At 39.0% G+C, this 24797-nt stretch overlaps 1 protein-coding gene across 1 annotated transcript in view; it reads right to left on the bottom strand.

Annotated features, from left to right (window-relative positions):
- Nucleotides 1-19983, bottom strand: part of LOC124556853 (protein MON2 homolog) — a gene marked incomplete in the record, with an annotated part of 217153 nt that extends 197170 nt beyond the window's left edge. The window contains 2 exon segments of the mRNA XM_047130874.1: nucleotides 2878-3009; nucleotides 19674-19983. Of these exon segments, the coding sequence (XP_046986830.1) occupies nucleotides 2878-3009; nucleotides 19674-19793 (252 nt within the window).
- Nucleotides 19984-24797: the final 4814 nt, after the last annotated feature.

The raw sequence follows: 24797 nt of genomic DNA, 5'->3' as shown, positions 1-24797 counted from the left end.
CTTCGACAGAGTATAGTGTGGAAACATCTGGGTGTGAAAAAGTTCCATTCAACGCCATCTGTTGGGAAAGTGATGTTACAGGCCTTCTGGGATAGCCATGGACCGCTCCTGCTGGATTTCATGCCACAAGATGCAGCCATGTATGCTGAAAGTTATTGTTTCACACTGTCATGTCTGAGGGCTGCCATCTGCTGAAGGCACCGAAGGATTCTTGATGTGGACAATGTGACACTGCTCCACAACAATGTGAGACCACATGTGGCAGTAGGAACTGCCGAAAAGCTCCAGTAATTTCACTGGGAGATTCTAGACCACCCACCACACAGTCCAGACCTCAGCCCTGGTGATTTCCATGTTTTTGGAATGCTGAAGAAGCTCCTGGCAGGATAGCAATTCATAAGTAATGATGAAGCCACGACAGCAATCCGTTGGTGGTTCCACAGTCAGCCAGACGAATTCTACCACAGGAGCAGCTCAAATTTAGTGCTGCAATGGGACAAATGTGTGACCCGGTGTGTGGCTGAGGGGAAAAATAGTGTAAGGTACGCAGAACAGGATGTATATATGTCATTATCTGTATGTACCTTAGTTTGGCTACTAAGAAATATGGGTAAAGAATTTCTGATTTGCCCTTGTATAATAACAGGCTGCAATAAGCTAAATTAATAGCATAAAACATTAGGGATTTTTGTTTTGAATGTCTACCACACCCTGCATATCTGTCTGACCTAACCCAAGAGACCGCAATGTTTGAAAACCTCATAATTATCTCAAAAGGGTGTCTGAATAATTATCCAGTAAATCTGAAGTTTTTTTCCTTCAGACATTAAACTCCGAATTAATTAAATGACGACAAGTTTGCATTGTTTACAACAGTGACTATGTTGAAAAGTGACTGCCTTTGAATAATGTTACACTGACACCATGAAAAAATTATTGTTGCACATCAGTAGTTATAATAATAGGTTTACAATAAAATCTGTTGGCTTTTAAGGTGAACACAAAAAGAAAGAGAACAAAAGAACTATCACAAATCACTTAACAAAATCATTTTCAGGATCACTAACTTTTAACAAAACTGTGAAACAAATGCCATCACAAGAAAACAGTAAAAATTTAGAGCTAAAACACACACACACACACACACACACACACACACACTCACACACACACTATTCCCGAGCATTGGAGCTCCAGTGCCTGGAGGCTGTGGCCACGTGTATGTGAGTTGTACTTGTGTAAATGTATACGTGTTTTCTATTTTGGAAAAAGGACTTTGTCCAAGAGATTAATTATTTTAGCAGTCTTTCATTGTTCCTGTCTGCAAGGTAACAGGTCTAGTATGTGATGAGTAGCAACCTATCCCTTCCCTAGTGTTGTTATTCCATCCTGATTTCCCATTGTTTAACATACAGCATTTAAATGATACAGCAGTAAACATAGAAGTCCTAACATCCCAAAAAATGTGCTCTGTATATATTAAAATTATCTATGCACCACAAACTGGGTTGACTGGTGTTAATGGACTAAACAGAGAGGCACTTACTTGAGAGAGTGTTCACCTGTAGTTAGTGACATCAGCTAGAAATTTGATTGAATTGTGACAGTATACAGGAGTGGTAAAATGAATGCACTGAAAGCATTATTGATGCAAGAGATGAGAAATAATTTAAAGAGAGGTAAAAGTATATAGGTTGTGCTGGAATGCAGATGAAGGCTCCCCCGGAGTTCACCTGCTGGAAGCTAAACCTCACCACCCCACCAACCCCGGTACTCAGCCTGACCTGACCACATTCCCCAAGGTATTCATTGTTTCGCTCAACATGCGGAGCATTTGTGGGTGTGGTCAGAATTGCCCTCTGCAAATGGTTCCAAAGTAAACAGTGCAGGTGATTCTGTGACTTCTGTAAACAACAACTGACTACCTCATGTTTATTGATAGTGCAGACATTATAGCTGAATGCTGAGGAAGATCTCTAGCTTCATGTATAGCAATCACAGAATGGTGGATACTACATATCCAATGGCACTGTAGAATGTGACGGTATGTATGTTTACCATAGCTAGGAAGCTTTATGAGATATAGATACCGTTCCTTAGTCTGCAAGAGCCCAGAATTGTCATCACGACATTTGGAATGTGCTAGGAAGAAACCTACTCTAGCATTAACCACCACCAGGTACTGCACGATACAGGAATGTTGCTGCAGTAAAGAAAGGTTAAATGAGCCTCAGGACATCTCGTGGAATCTTCATGAAGGAGAATTATTTGTGTCGCTATGAGAGGAGGCTCTGCCCTCATACTAAACTTTTATCTGGTGCCCTTCCCCTACATCTCTAGAATGACAACTGCAACTTCCTTCTGAAAATCACATTTTTCCACAAGTATCACATGTACTCTCACTGGCAGCAGACAGCTTCTACTTAGTGAAAGATTTTGCATATCTACCAGCATAATCTGACGAGTTCATACACAATCAGTTTTGTATTTTTACATCTAAGAATCATTACTTCATCATTAGACTTTTTTTCAGTAAATATTTATATAGTGCATGACAAACTCTGTGTCACTGAAGCACGTGTGTACACAGACAGCTGTTATTCTAGTGGCAGTGAAATTACCAATTTCAAAGTTCACACAAGTGGTGTCAGAACAATGATTACCAGAGGTACTTCGCTTGTACCCTGATATTACTGAAGAGCAGTGGTGCATACCTAAGCTGATATCACATTGCTAGTAACAATTGACTAGTAAACTTGAGACTAATACACTCCACATTATCAAGTGTGTTGCCTGAAATGGCTGACATATATATTTATAAAATACATAAATTTAAACAGAGAGAATGAGAGAAAAAACAACACTAAAAACACCTACCTTCACAATCTTTGGGTCCTTGGTCTCACATCCCTGAACCAGTGGATAGAGTATTTGGTTCACGACATAGTAAACTGGTGTCTGAGGATGTGCTGCAGCATTACGGAGCTTTGCAATGCCTTCTTCACATGACTGTAACAGACATGTTGTTCTTATTACGTGTTTTCCATACAAACAGTATTTAATACCAATACATAATACAAATAAATATTACAATTAATTTCAATTACATAAAAGATTAAAATTCTCATCATTCCAAATTTTAAAAAAACGGGGCAGAAAATGTGACATTTCTTGCACATAATCCCCAATTATAAAAACAGAATGTAGTCTGAACCTACAGGTCATGGACATTCTAGCCCTAATTGATCTGGTCCTGGTATTTCTCTCTTTGTAATTTACATTTCTGGTTACTTTCCCTTCACATCCACAGTTATTTATAACAATTAACATACAGAAGGCAGCTCACAAGAATACCTGTGAGGGATGAGTTTGGGAGCAATGCCATAGTACTTTCCCTATCTCCATTCCATTCTGCAATTGGTGAAGGAATGTATCACTGGCTGTGAAACAAAAAATACTGCCTTACTACTGTATCCATTTTCAATGTTAGGTTTCATAGTGCACCATTTGTGGTCTACGATTTCCCCTTATTCTTTATTTGCAGCACCAGTGCCAAAGAGAAATATTCTAGTAAAATGTGTATGCAGACATCACACTTCCACTGTAATCAGGAAACAGATGAGAACACTACACTGTTGGTAGTTTTTGAACTTAATGAAATGTTTATCAAGTAAAAAAAATCATATTACGCAATTGCATAAACACAACCAGTATCAAACTATTTGTACAGAATCTACTGAATCCATGCACAGGCACATTAATAATATAACTTATTCCATTCCATAAGTATTAGAACAAAGAAGGAGTAAGAATTTAATATATCTATGTTGCTCAAACCTCACCAATTGTCTTCACGAAAATGTTTCCAAAATGATGTGTACTATTCTACTCTAGACCACATCGCAATGCCTGCCTGACTCACTGGTGCATTCTTGTCACGCCACATTCTTCTTAGAAGTGGGCAGTAGTCCCTTAATTCTACATCCCTCTAAAACCCAGCAGCTGTCACTGATTCAATAAATATTCTCATTTTAATTACTTTTTTGAGATTATTTCTCCTCCTCTTCAGTTCTGACTTTGCACATCACAAGGAAGAAAAACATTTAATCAACATCTGAGGTGCTGATAACTATCAGTACATAACGAATAAATACACACATTCTTCAAACAAAATCTGACTATCACAGGATATTAAGTGTAAGAAAACTTACAACATAATCACCAAGAGCTTGGTGAAATTTGCAAAGTTGGAATCCAGTCTCCTGAACACACACTGAAAAGACTACGAAGTTTACAGAAATCAAATGTCTAGAGTAGGTGGCAGTCTACTGTCTCCTCTAAGACCTTCCATGAACAGTATATGGAATGAACAATTTTATAACTCCTGTAGTGTGTATAGTTTTAGCCCAGTTGCAAATTAGGGATCAAGAATTCCTCCTCCTAAAACTATCAATCTAATTCCATTTTAAAAGTTTACAGTGACTTTTTTTCAATTCCTTTTAAGTGCCTTATCATTCATTATTGAATTGGATAGTAACAATAACTGAACAAAAATTGCAAGCTTAGGACAACATTAAATCCAAAGTTCTTTCACTTTTATCAGTGGCAACTGTAAACTATGGTGATGGTAAAATTGACTTTTAACTAACCCGCTCATTTATAGCTTCATGGATGAAAGTAGCTGTAATAGTCGCAAAATTTTTTTCACTGTTCACTTTACACCTACATCAGTTCTCACACAGTCACTACTGCTAAACTCCCTCACCAGGGGAAAAAGAACATTTCTCAGTCTAGTACAGAGATGATGTTGACATCAATGACATTATCTTTGTTATGCTGGCACTTAAGAATATAAGACTAGTATAAAATTAATCTGTGGAATAACTTTGTATACACACACTTCTAAATCAATAAACTGGAATACCATGTCATCTTACAATTCTATATCTTTGACAGCTGGCTGCCAACAGAAATACATCCAGAGTTTGTGAAGCTGTATCTGAAATCTGCTAAATTCCTTCTGACACAAACTTGAAGTTCAAATTTCTTTAGCAGACAATCCACATGAAGAATATGTCAAGACTGCAAGCACAGATTAAAACAATGAAAATGTGCAATACAGTACTGGACAATATGTGATGAAAGGTGTACAAAATAGTTGGCAATGTACGCATATCAGAAAACAGAGTATACTACATTTACATGAAGAACTGCTATCACAAACCTTTGTCAGAATGGGTGCCATATATGCTGAATCGTACCCAAAAGCAAATGCATAATAGCCAAGTTTGAGCTGTTTTGAAAAAAGATTCAACTGGTTTTGTGCACTGATTTGGCACTGTGCATGAAATTTCATGTCATAAGTAAGACAGATTTTGATTACCTGATTATGAGTGCTGTGATAATTTTCCCTGATAACTTCCATTTTAACTTTCATTTAACACAGTTTTTGCATCAAGAATGTCATATATGACTCACTCTGATTATTGTTTTTGTGGAGATGCTAAGCCATTATTTTGCCCGACATGTATTAATTAATCGTGCATAGGTGGATACACAGACTTCAGCTCTCTTAGTTGATGGAAGCTGAAGACAGTTTTCAGAACTGTAACTAAGCTCTTGATACTAATTTTTATTTTGTGGTGGAGGGGGAAGTGATACAAATAAGGATCATATCATATAATGTCTATCTATTTAATTTGATGTGATTCATAGTTTTCCTAGATTCTTCTGTGTGAATGTCACACAGCAGCTTTGAATCTTTGTGCTCATGGCACTTGCCTGCATTTTCATTAACACGGACCATCATCATGACTTGGATACCTTTCTTAACATCTGATGCGGTAAAAAAGGAAAAAAAAAAATCTTGAGTTTGCATTTATTCGGTTAATATAGTGCACTATGTACACACAAGATGTGATCTTAGCAGTTTTTGCAGACCTGCAGTGAGAAAACTTCATTTGAGCTTCATAAGTAATTCCAAAACTTCCACAAGATGTCTGTTCCATACACAGTGTTATAAACCTTTGGAATAATGCTGTATTTTTATCACAGATAACTTTGGTGTGTAACTCAATCACAATGAGACACACAGCTTTCTTCTTCTTCTTCTTCTTCTTCTTCTCCTCCTCCTCCTCCTCCAACTGCTGGTTCTTTTTCTTTCTCCTTGATTTCCAAAACTTGGTGACCTGAGATGAATTTGTTGTTTCATTGATGCAGAGGTATGTCTCATTCACTCAATTCAAGTACTTAAGTTAAGCCTCTACTCTAATTCATGAGATAAATGTGCAAATACTTTTATGTCAATATAATGTAACCCCCCCTCCCCCCCCCCCCCCCACTTGGTTACACAATGCCTAGAACGCATCAATTTGACACTTTCACCAACAAAATATGGAAGTGTGCAGACAAAAATTTCACAGGAAAAATAAAAAACACCTTGTAGAAAATCTATAAGGGGCAGTCAAATGAAGATGAGACAGACGGAAAAAAGTAAATAAACTGTGTATTATTTTAAAAGTAATCACCATAACTGTTGATACATTTATCCCACTATAACACAAGCTTGCAATGCCTATGTGGAAAAATGTCTGAAGTTGCCTATTAAACCATGAGTGTATCCAGGTTTGCACCTGTTCATCTGAAGCAAATCGACAGCCATGAATGCCCAAAAAATATGGAAATTTCACTAGGAGAGATTGAGATTGTAGGGAGGATACGTAAGGACTTCCAAGTGAAACTTCTGAGCAGCATAGTCGAAACAACCTCGGCAACATGTGGGCCCTTACACATCCTCCATACAGTCCCGATTTCTCCCCATGAGATTTCCATAGTTTTGGAGCGCTAAAGAATGGAATTTGTTGCCGTCGATTTGCTTCAGCCGGGGAACAATCAAGATTCTGTAGGCAATCACAAAAATTCTTCTATGAAGGCACTGACAGAATTGTATTATAGTGTGATAAATGTATCAACAATTATGGCAATTACTTTTGAAATAATAAACAGTTTACTTACTTTTTTCCATCTTGATAATTTTCCATTTGACTGCTCTTTATATGAGATACACTCAAACTGCCTATCAATATGCACACTGAAATGAGTAGAAAACTGAATCAATAACTTTATTAAGACTTTCATCTCTTGGCATGTGTAACACCACTAAAGTTATGAGACTTTCTATGTATTCTCAAAACAAGCTGGAGTATCACTCATGATTGCTTAATGTATCCCACAGAAAATGTTACCTGTGTCATAACTTAAGTAAACCATTAACCATTACTATAGGAGATGAAAAAGTTCATTCCACTCAGCTAAACACCTGACTAGAGCCTGGATTTTAAGTAATATCGAATTAAAAAACATGTACACAAATAAGCAACCAAAACTGGTGAAATTTCTAAATAAATATGTAATGAGACAATTATATGTACAATCCCAATTTTTGTCTGGAAAATATAAGTTCACACGAAGGCTAGTCAAATATCTATGTGAATTCTTAATCGGTAGTTCTGCTACAAAGTATTGAAGAACAAGTGCCTCCTATTCAAGGATTTAAGTCACAATGGAACAGGATGCACAATTAATTATAATATACTTTTCCAAATGTTCTGTCTGACAGTATGTTTTATGATGAGAGAAAGATCACTCCACTTTGCAAGATGTCTATGGTGTGTATTTATATGGAGAGATTGTACTAGGAATAATATTCTCAGAGGGTTCTACAATTTTATCATTAAATAACTGAGATAAAACCCACAAGATTTGAGTACCCAGGGTTCTTATTCAGCGCACACTGCAGTTTACTGGAAACTGCAACACCCACTTCACCTGATACAACACTGACCTTCTGAACTGCAGCTTCCATTATTCCCACAGCCTCTTGGAGAGGCAAATTGAAGTGTCTGGTTTCTTGATACTGTTGGGAATCCAGTTAAAGTGGCTTGCGATCTACGAAACTGAACTGAGGACATCAGAATTGTTGAATGCTGACAAGGATTCACTCAGAGACACTGCAGGATCACAAGAAACGTTCTGAATCATTGACTTCATATGGGCAATGGGGTTACTACAGAAAAACACAGCTGAATCCATGTTGTCCACCCTGTGATCACTGGCTCTGGAGGCAGAGGTACATCATGGAGCTGCTGATTGTAGCATGGTACATGAGGAGGACATTTCAAGAAAACCTCCCTTGTTGCTCGTATCAGGGTATTTACTTCTGGAAATTTGTGCGTCTCTGTCCCTGCCACTCATTGCAATACATGAGCTGCACATGTAAAATGCATTAAGCTGAGATAAAATACATTAAGCAATTTCCCCACTTTCAACATGCGTGGAGCTGTATCTGTACATCAACAGGGCCATCTCTTCTTTCACACCATCTGGCCAAAGTACCTAAGTCCATGATTAATGAAGCTAGCAATTGTTGAACTATTTGTTGCCTTAAAAGGTTTACAGTATATTAAACAGGGTTTAGATGCAGCCTCAGAGTTCAACTTGCCCACAGATTAGCAGTGAAGCAACCTACAACATATGTCATCTCACCAGCAGAAATCCATATATGTAATTTGCCAATGTCCAGGTAATTCTTCCTGAGAGTGAACTGATCAAGAATATTGCAGTTGCAGTAATTCTGTAAGAAATGTTAAATTAAGATACCTGAAGTTTGTTCCAGGATATGTTCCCTGCAACCAATGTAAAACACAGATGAAACTTCCTGGCAGATTAAAACTGTGCGCCGAAGCAAGATTCGAACTTGAGACCCGTACCTTTTGCAGGCATGTGTACTCTACCAACTGTGCTACCCAAGCACAACTCATGACCCATCCTTACTTCTGCCAGTACCTCGTCTCCTACCTCCCAAACTTCACTGAAGCTCTCCTGGGAACCTTGCAGAACTAGCACTAGCAATATCCTTTCTTACAGGAGTGCTAGTTCTACAAGGTTTGCAGGAGAGCTTCTGTGAAGTTTGGAAGGTATGCAAAAGACAAAGGTGCCAAGTTCAAGTCTCGGTCTGGCACACAGTTTCAATCTGACAGGAAGTATCATATCAGCACACACACACTGCTGCAGAGCGAAAATTTCATTTTCAAAACACAGTTCTTTGTAAAATTCGTTATTACACGATATACGCTGTTGCTGCAACTAAGTAAGAAGAACCCGTTTCTTTGAAGGAATCCATTGTTTATTCCTAATATGCAGACTGCTTTGTAATTGTTGTTCAGTTTGAGATTTCATTGTACATCCTTTACATTTATCATAAATTTGGCAAAGGACTATTTTACCATCAGTGGTTAAAGCTGTGTCAAAAGAAACCCACGTTTTTAGTTTTGGTGACAACGAAGACACAACCGGAGCCATGGTTAACTTAAATGCAACTGATTGTTACACTCTGTGAAACATTTGAGAACAATAAAGAAAAGTGTTAAAAACAAGTCACTGTTGTTTGCATCAAATTTGTGCAATTTAGCTTTGGGTGTAATGAGATTGACAACAGTACGAGAAACACAACAATAAAACTTAGTTTATTTTCCTTTATTGTTCTGTAATGAAAATGCATAATAATTCTTCTACAATATTAAAACACGTAAAACTATGTAATATAATGTAAAAGATATATTATAGCTCAAAATATGTAAATTCAAACTCTGTAAGAAGATTCCTTTTGGTGTAATTTGTTGACTTTCAGTTTTTCTGATAACTACATATAATGAAACAGAATATGCAATTACATAAAATCCAGGCTCCACATATAGCATATATGAGTAATATGTGCATGCACTGCTGGTATGCGAGATCCAAGAATGTGTGTTTGATGCTAGTTTTAACTTCAAAACAAGTACAGGTTGATTGGTTAGTTACCTACATTTCCATAGACGACAAATGTGACCTCTCACTATGATGCAGAACAAGTCAGTTTTCCCGTTGCAGTACGCTTTAGCACTAAAAAAGCATAGGAACAAGTTGACCATTTACACGATTTAATTTTTGTAATGCACATACAGTGATGTATACTCAACTATGTTCAATCTCTCTCTCTCTCTCTCTCTCTCTCTCTCTCTCTCTCTCTCTCTCTCTCTCTACACACACACACACACACACACACACACACACACACACACACGACGATCAAAGATTTATATGGCTTTATACCTCACTCATGTCTGTGCCACACACACACACACACACACACACACACACACACACACACATGACGATCAAAGACTTATATGGCTTTATACCTCACTCATGTCTGTGCCACTCTACGGCTGAGTAACGGATCTACTATAAGTAATTTCTTCTTCTAGTATCAAATTTATGAGTTTTACCAAACTCTATAAGAGAATAAATGTAATGTGAGCCTGTTGTTAGTATGGCCACTTGTTTAAAGGGCAGACTGAAGTGATTTTGGAGTGTACACAACATTCCATCCTTCTTACATGATTCTGTGCAACTACTACTTCCTATGCGGAGTTACCACAAAATATGATTTCATAAAACATTTGTGAATGAAAATAAGAAAAATAAGTGGACTTTTTGACAGTTTCATCTCCAAAATCTGTTATCACTAACGGAAAACTGGCAGAGCTTACTCATATGATATGTGACGTGTGATTTCCAATTCAGGTTCTTCTCAATATAACACCCAAACATTTCGAACTTCTGTTTCATTTCTTGATTTACCCTTGTGTGTTATTTCTAGTACTGTGGTTAGGGCTTGTGCAGTGCTGAACTGCATGTGCTGTGTATTATCTAAATTCAGTGACAGTCCACCTGCAGAAAATCAGTTATTAAATTCAGGAAAATATTATTTATAACTTCAGATGTTGAAATTACTCCATTAGGTTTGATTATAACATTTGTCTTGCCAGTAAAAATAACTATTTCTGCTTCTTGGATATATAATAGAACAAAAGTGGACCCAATATCAATCCCCGTGGTGCACCTGTTTTGCTTATTTCCCATTCTGAAGATGCAGTTTCATTGTGTAAACTCGCCGAGTTTCTTACTGCATGACTCAGTAACCCTCTTAGTTAGCCGATTAGGGCAAAAACCAGTTATCAGCAAAATCTCTGATGCCATAATATTTAAGCTACTCTATGAGAATACCGTGAACTGCACCATCTAATGTTTTTGATAAGTAGCAGAAAGTAACGATTGACGATTTGCATATATTTGAAGCACTAGATTTTAGTACTGAGCTCGATATATTGTCAACTCCACACTGAGATTTTGGTTTTGAGGGAATTAATTTTATTCTTAATTTCTTTGGTGGAGCATAGAGTATCTGTGACTTGCCTGCCTGTATGTATGTATGTATGTAGCATTGATCCTTGCATTTATTCTATTTCTTTAATTCATGAACTATCAGTGCCCATCATCAGAGCTGCTTCAAGGAAGCGATTATTACATGCATGGCTACTACCCTACTTATATATGAAAAGATCAACAGATACACAGTGTACAGAATATGTATTTAACATACCTATAAGAAAATATGTTGACAGGAAACTGCAAAGGCAATACTTCTTAGAAATGATAATGTAATAAAAACGTCAGTCAACAAATCAAAATCTGTATAGGACACTGTAAAAAGTGAAACACTGAAGATAAATGAAGTGCAGGAAATTACACATACAAAACATGATGATATCAATATTGGCAAAAAGTACCTGCCAAATTATATAGATAATTATTTTATCAATGCTTCCCAAACACTTAACTTAGGTTTCACAAATCAGGATCAACTTAGGTTACTTCCGACTAGTGAGCATGAATTATTACAGGTGATCAAAAGCCCTAAATGCAAAATGTCATCTGGTGTAGGTGAGTATTAGTGTCACTTATAATCCACATCACTTCACAGACTGCAAAGTCCTTGGCTTGCATTGTTAATTTATCATCTACTGAGCGAGTGTTCCCCCAAAGACTAAAAATATTGAATGTGATACCTTTATTCAAGAGTAGTAATAGGTATAAAGTTGAAAATTACTGACCCATTTCCCTCCTCTCGGCACTCTCTAAAGTAATTGAGAGAGTAATGAAACAACAAATTGCCACAGTACTTAGATGGCCACAGCCTATTGAATAATAATCAGCATGACTTTCAAACTGGTAGAAGTACAGAAACAGTCATACAGCATTACACCAACAAAATAGTAAGAAATTTGGTTAACAACAATAGTGATGAAAGAGAAATACCATCAGCCGCACGAGGGCACTGAAAGAATTCAATGGTTACAAGAAAAAAAAATTGCGCCACGCTATGACTCTAACCCAGACTTCCCCCTAACACAAGTAGTCACCTTAATCGCTTCAGCTACCTGAGCGTAATTCCTGTCCAACCCAAATTCCATACCAGTTGCACACTACATCTGTAGCGTCCGCGCTGTCCAGTTTCCTCACTGCTCACAGCAACTCGGACGATTTCTGCAAGAGGTCGACCTAAGGTGCACCTGCACTGAAGATATCATAAAATGCTGTCAAGGCTTAGATACTACTATTATCTGTGTAGTGTGTCTTCTTTTGGACATTTTCAGTCTGATCTCTTGTGGGTCCCTGATGGGGCCACCTGTGAAAGCACCCATGGCATATACCCACTCTTCTGCAAACACTACACAGCTTTGGATGTTGATATGACTACCAACCAGCTGTCTGCCAGCATGAACAGCCACCATAAAACTACTGCCATGAACAAAGTTGACCACCTGATGGCACAATATGCTCAAATTCAATGGCTGTTTCACAACCTGAGCCATTTACATCCTTCCCACCACCACCACCACCACCACCACCAGCTCCTCTGAACTATATAGACAGGAGTTATAATACATCCTCCACTCCACTAACCATCCTGGCCTCAATCTCTGGTAACCGAGTGTCCCCGCATCACCCATCCAACAGTGTCACCTTCTTCTCTCCTGTCGCCCCTTCCCAATTCCTGTCCCCAGGTTGTCTTCAGATTGCACTGCTCCCCACTGGGCCGTATAATAGTGCATTACATGCTGAGCCCATATACTTGCCACCCCGCCTTCTCAATTTCCAAGTCAGTAAACCGATCTTTTCTGTGTGACACTTCATTTATGTGGACCTCTTGTAAGGAAGTTGCTCTCAATAATATAAAAAAAAAACACCCAAGCTTACCCCTCACACTTGCAATAACAGAGATTTTACCATTGTTGAAGGTGGCCCTCTTATTTTCAGCAGACCTTTCATCCTCCTGTTAAGGTGAAGGCTGTGCCTTATGTATCTCCATCTCCCACTAACAGTACCTGCCACAGCACCAATGCGAAACCCATACAGAGTCAGTAACAACCCAATCAGTTCATCCTGGATTGAGTGTGCCACTGAGGTTGCTGCACCTAGCTTTTCCAGGTTTCTACTGATACTGTATTCTTTTTTCTTGGCCTTGTTGTTGCCTGTTCCCCAAGTATCATTGGCTGGTCCTCTTCACTCAAATCCCCACTCAGTGCCTCAATATCCCATTCTACCTAGCCAATGCAGACTGGCAATGGCAAGGAAAGCGTTTCTGAAGAAGAGAAATTTGTTAACATCGAGTATAGATTTAAGTGTCAGGAAGTCATTTCTGAAAGTATTTGTATGGAGTGTAGCCATGTATGGAAGTGAAACATGGACGATAAATAGTTTGGACAAGAAGAGAACAGAAGCTTTTGAAATGTGGTGCTACAGAAGAATGCTGAAGATTAGATGGGTAGATCACATAACTAATGAGGAAGTATTGAATAGGATTGGGGAGAAGAGAAGTTTGTGGCACAACTTGACTAGAAGAAGGGACCGGTTGGTAGGACATGTGTTGAGGCATCAAGGAATCACAATTTAATATTGGAGGGCTGCGTGGATGGTAAAAATCGTAGAGGGAGACCATGAGATGAATACACTAAGCAAATACAGAAGGATGTAGGTTGTAGTAGATACTGGGAGATGAAGAAGCTTACACAAGATAGAGTAGCATGGAGAGCTGCATCAAACCAGTCTCAGGACAGAAGACCACAACAACAACAACCTAGCCAAGGCTTGCCCTAGGATTTACAGATCTTATGACCTGGTACTCTAAGCTTAGTTTTTCCTGCAGCTGTTACCCCTACCATGACTTCTACTAGCAGAAAGATCTTTTTCCTACTCAATTTGTCTATTAAATTCTTATTAATGGTTGGTTGAGCCCTAATTTCTTCTACAGTTGGAGAAGAGTCCTCCCAGCCAACAGGTAACAGGTTATACCTATGCTTTAGCTCAATGAAAACTCAACTACCCACACTATTCCCTTGTTGTCCTTTTCTGGTTACCTTCTACTACATCTCACTTTCTTTTCCCCTTTCAACTGGCTCAATTAAGTTTTTGCTGCCTCAATATCTGCCTGATGGTCAGAAATCTTATCCTCTTGTACTGCAATTCTCCTAACTTTTACATACAATCTACATATCAACAGGAGATCCTCACTGGGAGCCCCTTTTTCTGTGCCACTACTTTTACCTTGGTGAAATCGCAATTCGCATCCCGATTCTAACTCTGAATCGCCTTATACAAACTTTATCATACTCAAACCTGCAATAATACCTGTATATAAGCAACAAAAACTCAAACTCTGATACACAGCCTTTCACATGAAATAGAAACTTAAACAAATGAATCAAGAAATAGTTTGTCATGTGTTTATTGTAAAAAAAAATTAAAACCTGACTTAATTTTCACTCTTCAATGATCTGTGCACTGATATGAAGTATCTTGAGGTATTAAAACTGTGTGCCAAACCATGACTCAAATCTAGAACCTTCGACTTTTCAGGCAGGTATTCTACAAATTGAGCTAAGCACACCTGGACAGTAGTGGATCTGCCTGCGAAAGACAGACTCAGGGTCCAAGTACCAGTCCAGTAAAAAGTTTTAATCAGCCAGGGAGTTTCAAATTTAAATCTGAGAGAGTAGTTTCCCTTCTTACAAACTTTTTACTTTTAAATACTAATGCTACAGGACAAAATTCTGTAATTTACAGTTGGTAGAATGTGTCACCAATGTGACTTTAGTAGACTGTGGCAACAATGTGATTTAACAAAATCTGTGGCATTGTAAACCATATTGTGGAGGTAACAAATGTCATGAGAGACTTGAAGTGAACTGATAATCTACAATACACTTTTCATCAAAAGATATTATTCAAAGAAATGTCAACACAAGGTCATACATAAGCAACAATCCACTGAATTTTGGGTCTGCAGCTGTGGAAATTCCAGCTCTTCCACCAACATTTCAGCACTGTATCTTCCAGGTTTCCTCAGTGAGTCTCTTGGCTCACTGTAATGATGACTAGAAGATACACAGCCACAATATCAGTGGAAGCATTAAAATTTACATGGCTGCAAGGGTAAAATTTAAGGGATTATTCATAATGCCATGAAAGGCTGAAACTGCACATCCATAAAAACATCCTTATTTGACTATTGAAATAGGTCATAGAAATTTCTGTTGTGCCTTGCAAACATCAAAATATACAATCAAACAATCCACAAAGTTGCATCGAAGCACATGAACCCACTGTATGAGTTCCATTAACAACGCAGCACCGTAGTTCCCCAAAGGCAGTGAATGGAGGAATATCACAGGTCAGGAATACCAAAAATGGTGTATGTTTCATTCCCTGATATGTATCTATTTGTGTTGAGACTGATAAACGGTGCTTTTAGATTTGGAGAGAGCTTGGAAATGCTAAACAATCCTACACTTCTGTGCAAAAAAGTCCAATAAAATGTCAGTAGAATTATGGTGTGGGCAGGAATCACCATTTGTGGACACTGGGCCTTCATAGTTATAAGGTATGTTTCTTAGGTGGTTCAAAGTTCAAAAGACAGTAGCCTCTGATCATTTGATTTGTGACATGCTGGCACCACTAACAATTCTTTTGTTTAGTAAGAATGAAGGTTTACATCCTCACAGAACTCTGTTGGTAGGCAGGAAGTTCCAACATTATGGAATCACTTGAATGCTACTTTTAATGTGTTACTTGGATTCTAATCACACTGAATATAACTGTAGGTCATCTAAGAGACATGCAGTAGCTAGCCCAGGACCTCACTTGTCTGTTCCAGAGCTGTAAATTTTCATCATTTGGGTAGTGATACATGTTACTTGAAGGTAATCATCACTAACTACAGTGAAAGCATGCCAGGTATGTCTTGACATTGTCTTTGGTTTGTAACAGCTTAGGTACTGAAAACATTATACTATGTCATTGTTCACTTACAAAATATTGAATTCAGATTTAATTACAAATATCAGTTACATCAAATTTACTGAAATGAGGTGAACAGAACCAATGGAGATGAAATCAATGAAGGCATCAAGATATGAAGTGGTATCAGTAAAACCATTCAGATATGTTGAAGCTGTGATGTAATGAATATGTTGTAGGACCTAACAAAAATTTGTACCAGACCTGAAAGCAAACACAGATTTCCTGTTTATTGCAAGCAGTCTGGTCCGTGTACATTTCTGAGCATGACTGGAACTTTCACTGTCACTGAAGTTTATTTCCATTACTTCCAAATACAAGAGCAAGAGATTCTCCTGTTGGTGTGTGATTATGGCAGCACTGGGAGAGACAGTTTGCTCAGGATTGTGGCTTATACTACCACAAGGGATATACATAAACTGAATTAAATTCACAGAAATCAACTGAATAGAGTCGATGACATATTTCCTTTTGTCACAAAATATTCATAAATACAAACAGCTCATTTAAACAGTAATGGCAGTAATATATTTCCTGAGAAAATATGTTATTTTTATGAATCAAAACAAACATTCCACATCAAACTGAAGCGTGAAAATATTGATCATGCACCGTATTAACTACCAAGCAAGCTAACATATAGTTGGTGTCGTAGCCATATCAGAAGAAAGAGTACAGTACATTTTAAATGAAAAATTTGCTATGAGAATGCTTTAAGTTAGATGTGTCGCACATTTAATGAATGCAAATGAAAAGTGGATACAAAAACGAAAATTTTGTCAAGTTTTGACTCATCTTCAAGAGAATCCAATTGATTCTGTGCATTAAATGTGCTTCTGGATGAAATATACAATACATTAAGCACATTTTGGTGCTCTACTCTGATATGTATTGAACTAACTACTACTCTGTGGATTAAAAAAATATACTGTACATAAATATAATTGCTTCAGGTTCAAATTACAGCATATTACCACTGTTCTTTAACTGCAAATTTACACTTATAAACTGTACATTAATCAAACCAATGTTTCAAAGAACTAATGGTATATAGTATTAACTTTCTTTCCCCAAAAGTGAGGAAGGGAAGTATCTCAATTTAAGTTGTGGAATGCAACACTAGTTGCGAACAATGTATGCAGCGGTACCTAATATTCTTTCCTCAGCGTTTCGAGAATCAAGATTCAATTTCTGATGACTATTTATTGATTTAATGGAACACAATGGGCCAGAGCAAAAATCATACAATCTTCGCAAGCTAACTGAGGAGCAAATTTATCAAAGACACAGCAAACTATGATTTAGAAGTTGGCTACAACAGCAATAACTTCAAATCCCCTTCTAACTGGATCTTCAGAACTGGAAATAAGGACTACAAGAGACTGATATTGGGTGTATTCTTGTCCTCGTTATATACAAATGACCGTCCATCATATATCCAAGTAGCAGAAATAGTTACCTTTACAGTCAGTGCAAGTGTTACAATCAAATCTAGTGCAGTAATTTCAAAATTTCAAAACATAAACAACATTTTCTGGAAACATATCAGTAGCTATCTGCAGATAACCGGGCACTGAACTTGGATAAAAAAACAAGACATACAGTTCATTGCAGCCCAAGCACTGATCAAATTGTAACAAATAATGCACGAGGGTAAATCAGTAAGTGAAACATAACAGTGATAATGTTTGTGTGTTGATTTTGACAAGAACCTTAATTGGAAGCCACAGCTTATATATCATTTTAAACATTTCAGCTTTGCATCTTTTGTGTTATGGATTCTAAGGGAGTTTGGAGATCAAAATAAGTTAACTTATTTTTCTTATTTTCATTCACTAGTGTCTATGGCAATTCTGATGTATTAAATACCGAAGAAAAAAGCTTTTGTTCCACAGAAGTGTGTATAAGAAGTTTTATATACCCCAGAAAATCTTGTAGCCAGCTCTTTTAAACATTTGGGCACACTGATAACAGGCTGACAGGACATTTATTCCCTTATGGATTTTGTAAACCTTCAACAAGAATTTGAAAACTGCAATGAACTTAGTTAAATGTAAATTACTTTGTGCATATAAAAAAACCAATAATGTATGAGTATTACTGTTGTCATTAACAGAAAGAAAGGGAGGGGGGGAGAGGGAGAGGGAGAGGGAGAGAGAGAGAGAGAGTGGGCGGGCAGGTATATCGTTGAGAGAGCAAATGAGGAGTGTAAAACTATCTAACTTTGTATGCTCAATTGTTCCAAGTATGTACAAAAATGAGAGAATAGTACATATGGGAATACCAAATAAAGAAGTGCATTTGTTATGATACTGGCCTCACGTTCTGGAGGAAGGAGACTCGTGCTCTGTCCAACCATCATAATTTAGATTTTCTGTACTTCTGTATCTCACTCCAGCCAAATGCCAGGACAGCACCTTCATCAAAGGCACAGCAAATGACCTATTCTCTACTCACTAAACATACGTGTATATTCAGATGTCTGCATACTGATTGATGCTTCTCAAACACTGCAGGCTACTTCTGTAAATTATACTAACAACAAATAATAGCCTTTGCTAATCCACTGAATGTTAATTCCAGACTACAGATTGGATAGTATATGTATATTAGGAGCAAAAGTATCAGCTTTGAGAAAAAAAAAAAAAAAAACCACAGCTCCTCCAATTACACTTTTTAGATACTGGTTTCAAACACTTCAAAGTCTTTAGGTAACTTGACACAGAATAACAACAGTTGTCTGTATACAGTCGAGGACAAGATCTGTTTAACACAAGATACGTGGAATTTATAGGACAAGAGTTAAAATATCCAGGTAAATCATACGAGTTGGTAACGAGGTATTCTTTTACGCCTGTTCTGCTTTTAAACATCCAGTAGCGGAGTCTGCAGTTTTTTCAAATATAATAGCCAAAATTACAAAATATTACTATTATTAATTTATTTAACTTATATAAAGCAAGATGATGTTTCGAAAGGTTCAGTTTCCTCAGTGATCTGGCAAGTTGGGCTACTTTTCTGATTTTCTGTGCCAAAAGACACCACTAGCATAAAAAATTAAAATATCATACAAATGTCTTAACTTCTGAGCAAAAGTTCGTATACGATTTAAAAAAAAAAGAAAGAAAGAAAAGAAGACAAAATAAGAAAAGAAAAACTGTTGCGCGGTTGGCGTGTTACGTGGAGGAAAACAGTTTACAAAGCGTTGCAACAGAACGGCAATCAAGCGACGATCGTAAACCGACCGGATATTGTTGGATACAATAATGATCTGAAAGCATTCCTGTTGTTGAACGCAAAACAAATATCTAATTAACGCACAAACTGGCGACGCTTTTCTCCGACCGGATTATTAGAGTATAAATACAACTTGCAACGCACCTAAGCGTCATGCACACAACTGAGAAAATACAGAAAAAAACTGTCCTTACCTCCTTAATCTGCGGAAATTTTTTCCTCGTCTCTATTGACAAGTTCTTCAGGTCATTTTGCAGACTATCCAAGAACCGTAAAGCTTCCTCGTTCCCAGTTGACAAACTTCCACAAGCCATGTTATGAACAGCTGACGCGTCAGAAACCTTTGGAGCATGACATTTCACTACACACTGTCTGTCGCACACTTAACACTAATAACACACAGACACAGGTTTTCATTTCGACAGCAAACGCACGTAGTACAACTTCATTTTCGATGACACAAGCCTCAAAAACGCGTCTACAGGTGAGCTGGCACAGATGACATTTGTTCATGTGTTATATTCAGTGATGTGGTTATGATTTGTCAAACGTCTTTGCAAGTCAAAGACATCCTATTCTACTTACCATTGCTCCACCGCGAGGACATGGTAAAGGCACTAACATAGACTGTAGTGAAGGTTTATCCTTGTACAGCGATCTGTCTGCGTCAGTCTACCATTCGCCCGTCATCTGTCGTTGTAGAAACGAAATTTCAGTGACAAGCGAGACTACGCTCTTCTAACCTCGAAGATTATTTCATTTACTGAGAAATGGAAGGTATTCTGCTAAGATCTGCGTCCTCCACTTGTGTTGAAAAAAAGACAAAATGCAGGAAACAAAATGATCGACCAACATTGCTTACACAGTATTTGCTTAACCGAAGGTAATTGTCGCACACAGATTTACTTAACGAGTTGCAGGGCGAACCCAACAACTGAAGTAATTATTTAGGTGGAGATTTGGAAACGTGTAATTATCTTTTGACTATCATAATCCCTCACATAAGATAGAAAAAAACTTGTATGAGGAAAGCAATTTCTCCGCATGAGTTGCTGACAATAACATTAAGCAGTTCAGTTTAGTTTATTAGCATCCTTTGCATCACTTGTGTGATACACGAATTGTCGTAATAAAGTACAGTATATGCACAGCACAATTCTGCATATTAATACAATAAATATGAAATTAACATTTTACAATATATTTAAAAAATTCACCATGAATTAATGCATTGGTCTTATTCAAGCTCTCTGTTGGTTTGACATATATGCAGTACACTTTGAGAGACTCATTTATCAAACCATTTACAGTTAAAAGAGTACACAATTAAAATATAAAATTTACAATGAGAACAGCATGGTTGAATGACAAGGAAAAAACACAATTGTTAGTTAGTGATTCAAGAGTTCAAAATATTTGTCAATGTCTTGTTAGTTAGGCAAACATCATAGGTCGTACCACCCACTCCTTCCAGCTCCACGATTTTTACCTCACGATTTGTGGTCGTCCTATCCACCTCACTCCTATCCTGAAATACCTTGCCCTCACCCTCGACTGTCACCTCACTCAGACTCCCCATCTCCTTATGATGCAACACACAGCCCTCCATAGACTCTGCCTCCTGAAACTCCTGTCTGGCCGAACATGAGGACTACATCCTTCCACCATACTTCACACCTACAAATCCTTGATCCGCCGCAACCTTAGCCGAGTCCTTGAACGCCATGCTCTCCGCCTCTCCTTCCGTATGCGCCTCCCGTCCCCCACACGGATCCTCTACAGCCTAATCCACTTCCCACATCTTTTCTTTTTTCTCAAACACATCCATACCCTGTACATTGTCCACAGAGTCGATCACCTCCAAGCCCTGGTGTCGTCTACTATTTGTACCCCAGCCCATTGCCACACCTTTTTCCATGGTGTCCCTCCCTCTCTACATCTCCACACCCTCCACCTTCTTTCCCAACGCAACTACCAGCACCTACCGCTCCTGAATGATGAGCTTTGCCCTGATATTTAGCCTTCCTACCAACTCTAACCCCACCTTCCCCCTCTCCCTCCTCAGGAATCCCTCTCTCCTGCTCATCCCTTCCCCTGAGTGGTTGTTTCCTCCCTCCTCTGCCCCCTCCCTTGCCAGTGCACCCCTTCTGCGTCTCTGCACTCCCCCCTGACTTGCCTTACCTCTCCATCTCCCACCCCGCCCGTCTCCTGCCCTCCTTCATTTCATCCCACCCCCTCCAGCTCCCCTCCCCCCAGTGCCCCTTCCTCTCCCCTCTTTTTTCCTCCTCGAAGGCTCCCCTCACTGAGCAGGTCCCTCCCTGCAGTTTTTATTCTTCATTGTGTGTGCTCTGTTTGGTGCAATGGTTTTAAAGTGTCTTCGGTTTGGAGTGTTTTAATATTGTAACCAACTTTTAACATGTGTGTGTGACCTCAGTGTATTTTATGTGCTCCACAAATAGCCAACTGTGTTTTTTATCTTTATATGAACTTTTTGTAACTGTCCCACATGAACATCTCAATGTAAGTGTATATTTTAACCCCCGCTGTCTCCACTTATTATGTTCTTATGTCCCCCTTTTTATCGCCTTTTATATGTAATGTATTCTTCTTTTTATTAAATGTATCAATCGGCTGAAGAGTGGCAGATTGTGCTGCTGCCGTAGAACGTCGTCAAACAAAGCAAGGTAGGCACACTGTATGACAAATGTGATTACTCTGGAGTATACAGCAATGATTGTAGTAACTGTGATGAATATTAAATCAGTCAAATGGGCCACCCTTTCAACGTAAGCCATGGAACAAACCTGCTTCATGACAGCATTTATCTGAAACTAGTCATTCTGTAGGGAACATTGAGAATAGCATGCATATTCTCAACAGTGTGGAAAATGGCCACGCCCTTAATTTCTTAGAAGAGATTGAAATTTGTAAAGCAAAAAAACAAGAGGCAATAAAAGTGCTTAATTGGCAGAGTGAATTCGTGCCCAATGCCTACTTTGCTTTGTTTGACAATGTTCTACTTTAATCACTGAGTTTTTCCCTTTATTGTCATTTCATTCCCCTTCCCCATGGGGTATACATAAAATACAGGAATAAAAGGTGAAAATTTCCTGGCAGATTAAAACTGTATGCTGGACCGAGACTCGAACTTGGGACCTTTGCCTTTTGCGGGCATGTGCTCCACCATCTGAGCTATCCAAGCACGACTCACGACCTCTCCTCACAGCTTTCGTTCTGGAAACTTCCCCCAGGCTGTGGCTAAGTCATGTCTCCACAATATCCTTTCTTCCAGGAGTGCTAGTTCTGAAAGTTTCGCTGTAGAGCTTCTGTGAAGTTTGGAAGGTATGAGACGAGGTTCTGGCAGTATTGAAGCTATGAGGACGGGTCGTGAGTCGTGCTTTGGTAGCTCAGATGGGCGAGCACTTGCCTGCGAAAGGCAAAGGTCCCGAGTTCGAGTCTCGGTCCGGCACACCATTTTAATCTGCCAGGAAGTTTCATATCAGTGCACACCCCGTTGCAGAGTGAAAATTTCATTCTGGATAAAAGATGAAATTTACACAGGAGCAAGGAAAACAATTGGAGTTAAAACATACTAAAAATGGGAAGTCTGATGAGGTACATTTACATAAAATCCACATTCAGTTAAAATGGCACTCGGTGTAGATGTAACACATAAACACTGGCGGCATGAATAGCACAATTAGAAATAGCGTCCACAGTATGGGACAATGACACTGAACACACACTGCACATACGTCACATACATGGCGAGCACCAAAACACGACAAAGCAATTGCATTAAAATTTGAAAGGCCTGTCAAGGGAAGGGAGGTCAGAGAGGAGGGAGAGAGGAATGAGAGATGGAGGATTGACAGAGGAGGGGGGGGCGCAGGAAGGGGTGGAGTTTGTAGCACACCAAGAGGCAAGAGATAGGGAGGTAGTGTAAGGACTGGGAAAGAGAAGTGAGAAGGACAAGGGGAGAGGATGGAGAAAACAGCAGAGGGGGGTGGGGGGAAGGAGAGGGAGCCACCTGGATGAGGGGAGGGAGAGTTGGAAGGAAGGATAAATATCAGGAAAAGCATATTATCCAGGACAAGGCGCCATTGGAAGTCCCACTGGGAGAGGAGGGAGGGTATGGAGATGGAGAGAGGATGGGACACATCGGTAAAGTCGTGGCAGCAGGTGGGGAGTTGAGAGCAAGGGTGACACCAGGGGGTGAGTGGGATTGAGGCGGCGGTTGCTGTGGAGGACATGGATGTGTTCAAGGAACAGAAGGAGATATGGGAAGGGCCATAAGGTCACAGAGGATCCTCATGGGGGATGAGAGACGGATACGAAAAGCAAGGTGCTTTTATCTTTTTTTCTTTCTTTATTGTAGTATTTCGATCCCCACCCCTAGAGGAGGGACAGGCTGGCAGCAGCTGCTGTGCGGCCTATAGATAAAGTTAAAAAACATAATGAGGAGACATAACAATAAAAAGAGGTGATAAAATGGTGACTGTTTAAAATTGGTATATGGCGAAAAAGTTGTGAAGAAAACATAAAAAACAAAGAGGTCAGCTATGCTGGTTAAAATCACTTAGGAAATAGCCAGGCACAATTAAAAAATACAACGAGAGTCTGGTTTATGTTGGCAGTACTTTAAAAAGGGGCCACACAGCACTATACACTCACGGAAAACACTGCACTATAGAAAACGAAGGCATATGGGTGTGGAAGGGGGAGAACCTGGACAGATGGGGAGGGGGGGGGGGGGAAGGATGGTAGCCAATGGAGGGAGAGCGCACAGAAAAAGGGGGGAGCATGGTGGACGCGAGAAAGGAGTGGGGAAGACAGTGAAGGGGAAAGAAAAAGGACTCAGGAAGAGAGAATGGAGGCAAGGAGTGGGTAGGTGGAGAAAAAACAGGATGGAAAGGGGGGGGGAAGGGAGCCCAAGAAAAGGATAGAGGGAGGGAGGGGGAGGTGAGGATCATAGTTGATAGGAGGGATAAATGGAGGGAAAGAGGGCATCATCCAGGAGGGGGCGTTGATGGAAGTCACATCAGGAAAGGAGATGAAGGGGGTAGAGATGGAGGGTAGGGGGTACACAACGGTGAAGGGCACTTTAATCTCTGAAGGTCCCTGTTTTATATGTCTTGCTGATAGTTTCACCCAGTATACAGTACCTTACATATTTACTTTTTTTTCCTTATATTGTGCGCATAACTTTAGTGTTTTCTTGTCCCTTTTCTGTTTACATAATATACTTCATTAACTTGATGATCTTGCTCATGCACTGGTACGGGGTTTTATCAAGCTTTTCTTAGAACAGCACGTGA

Source organism: Schistocerca americana, chromosome X (genome assembly GCF_021461395.2).
Source record: "Schistocerca americana isolate TAMUIC-IGC-003095 chromosome X, iqSchAmer2.1, whole genome shotgun sequence".
Lineage (NCBI taxonomy): Eukaryota > Metazoa > Arthropoda > Insecta > Orthoptera > Acrididae > Schistocerca > Schistocerca americana.
Note: the sequence above shows the minus strand (reverse complement) of the source record. Positions and strands in the feature narration are given on the sequence as shown.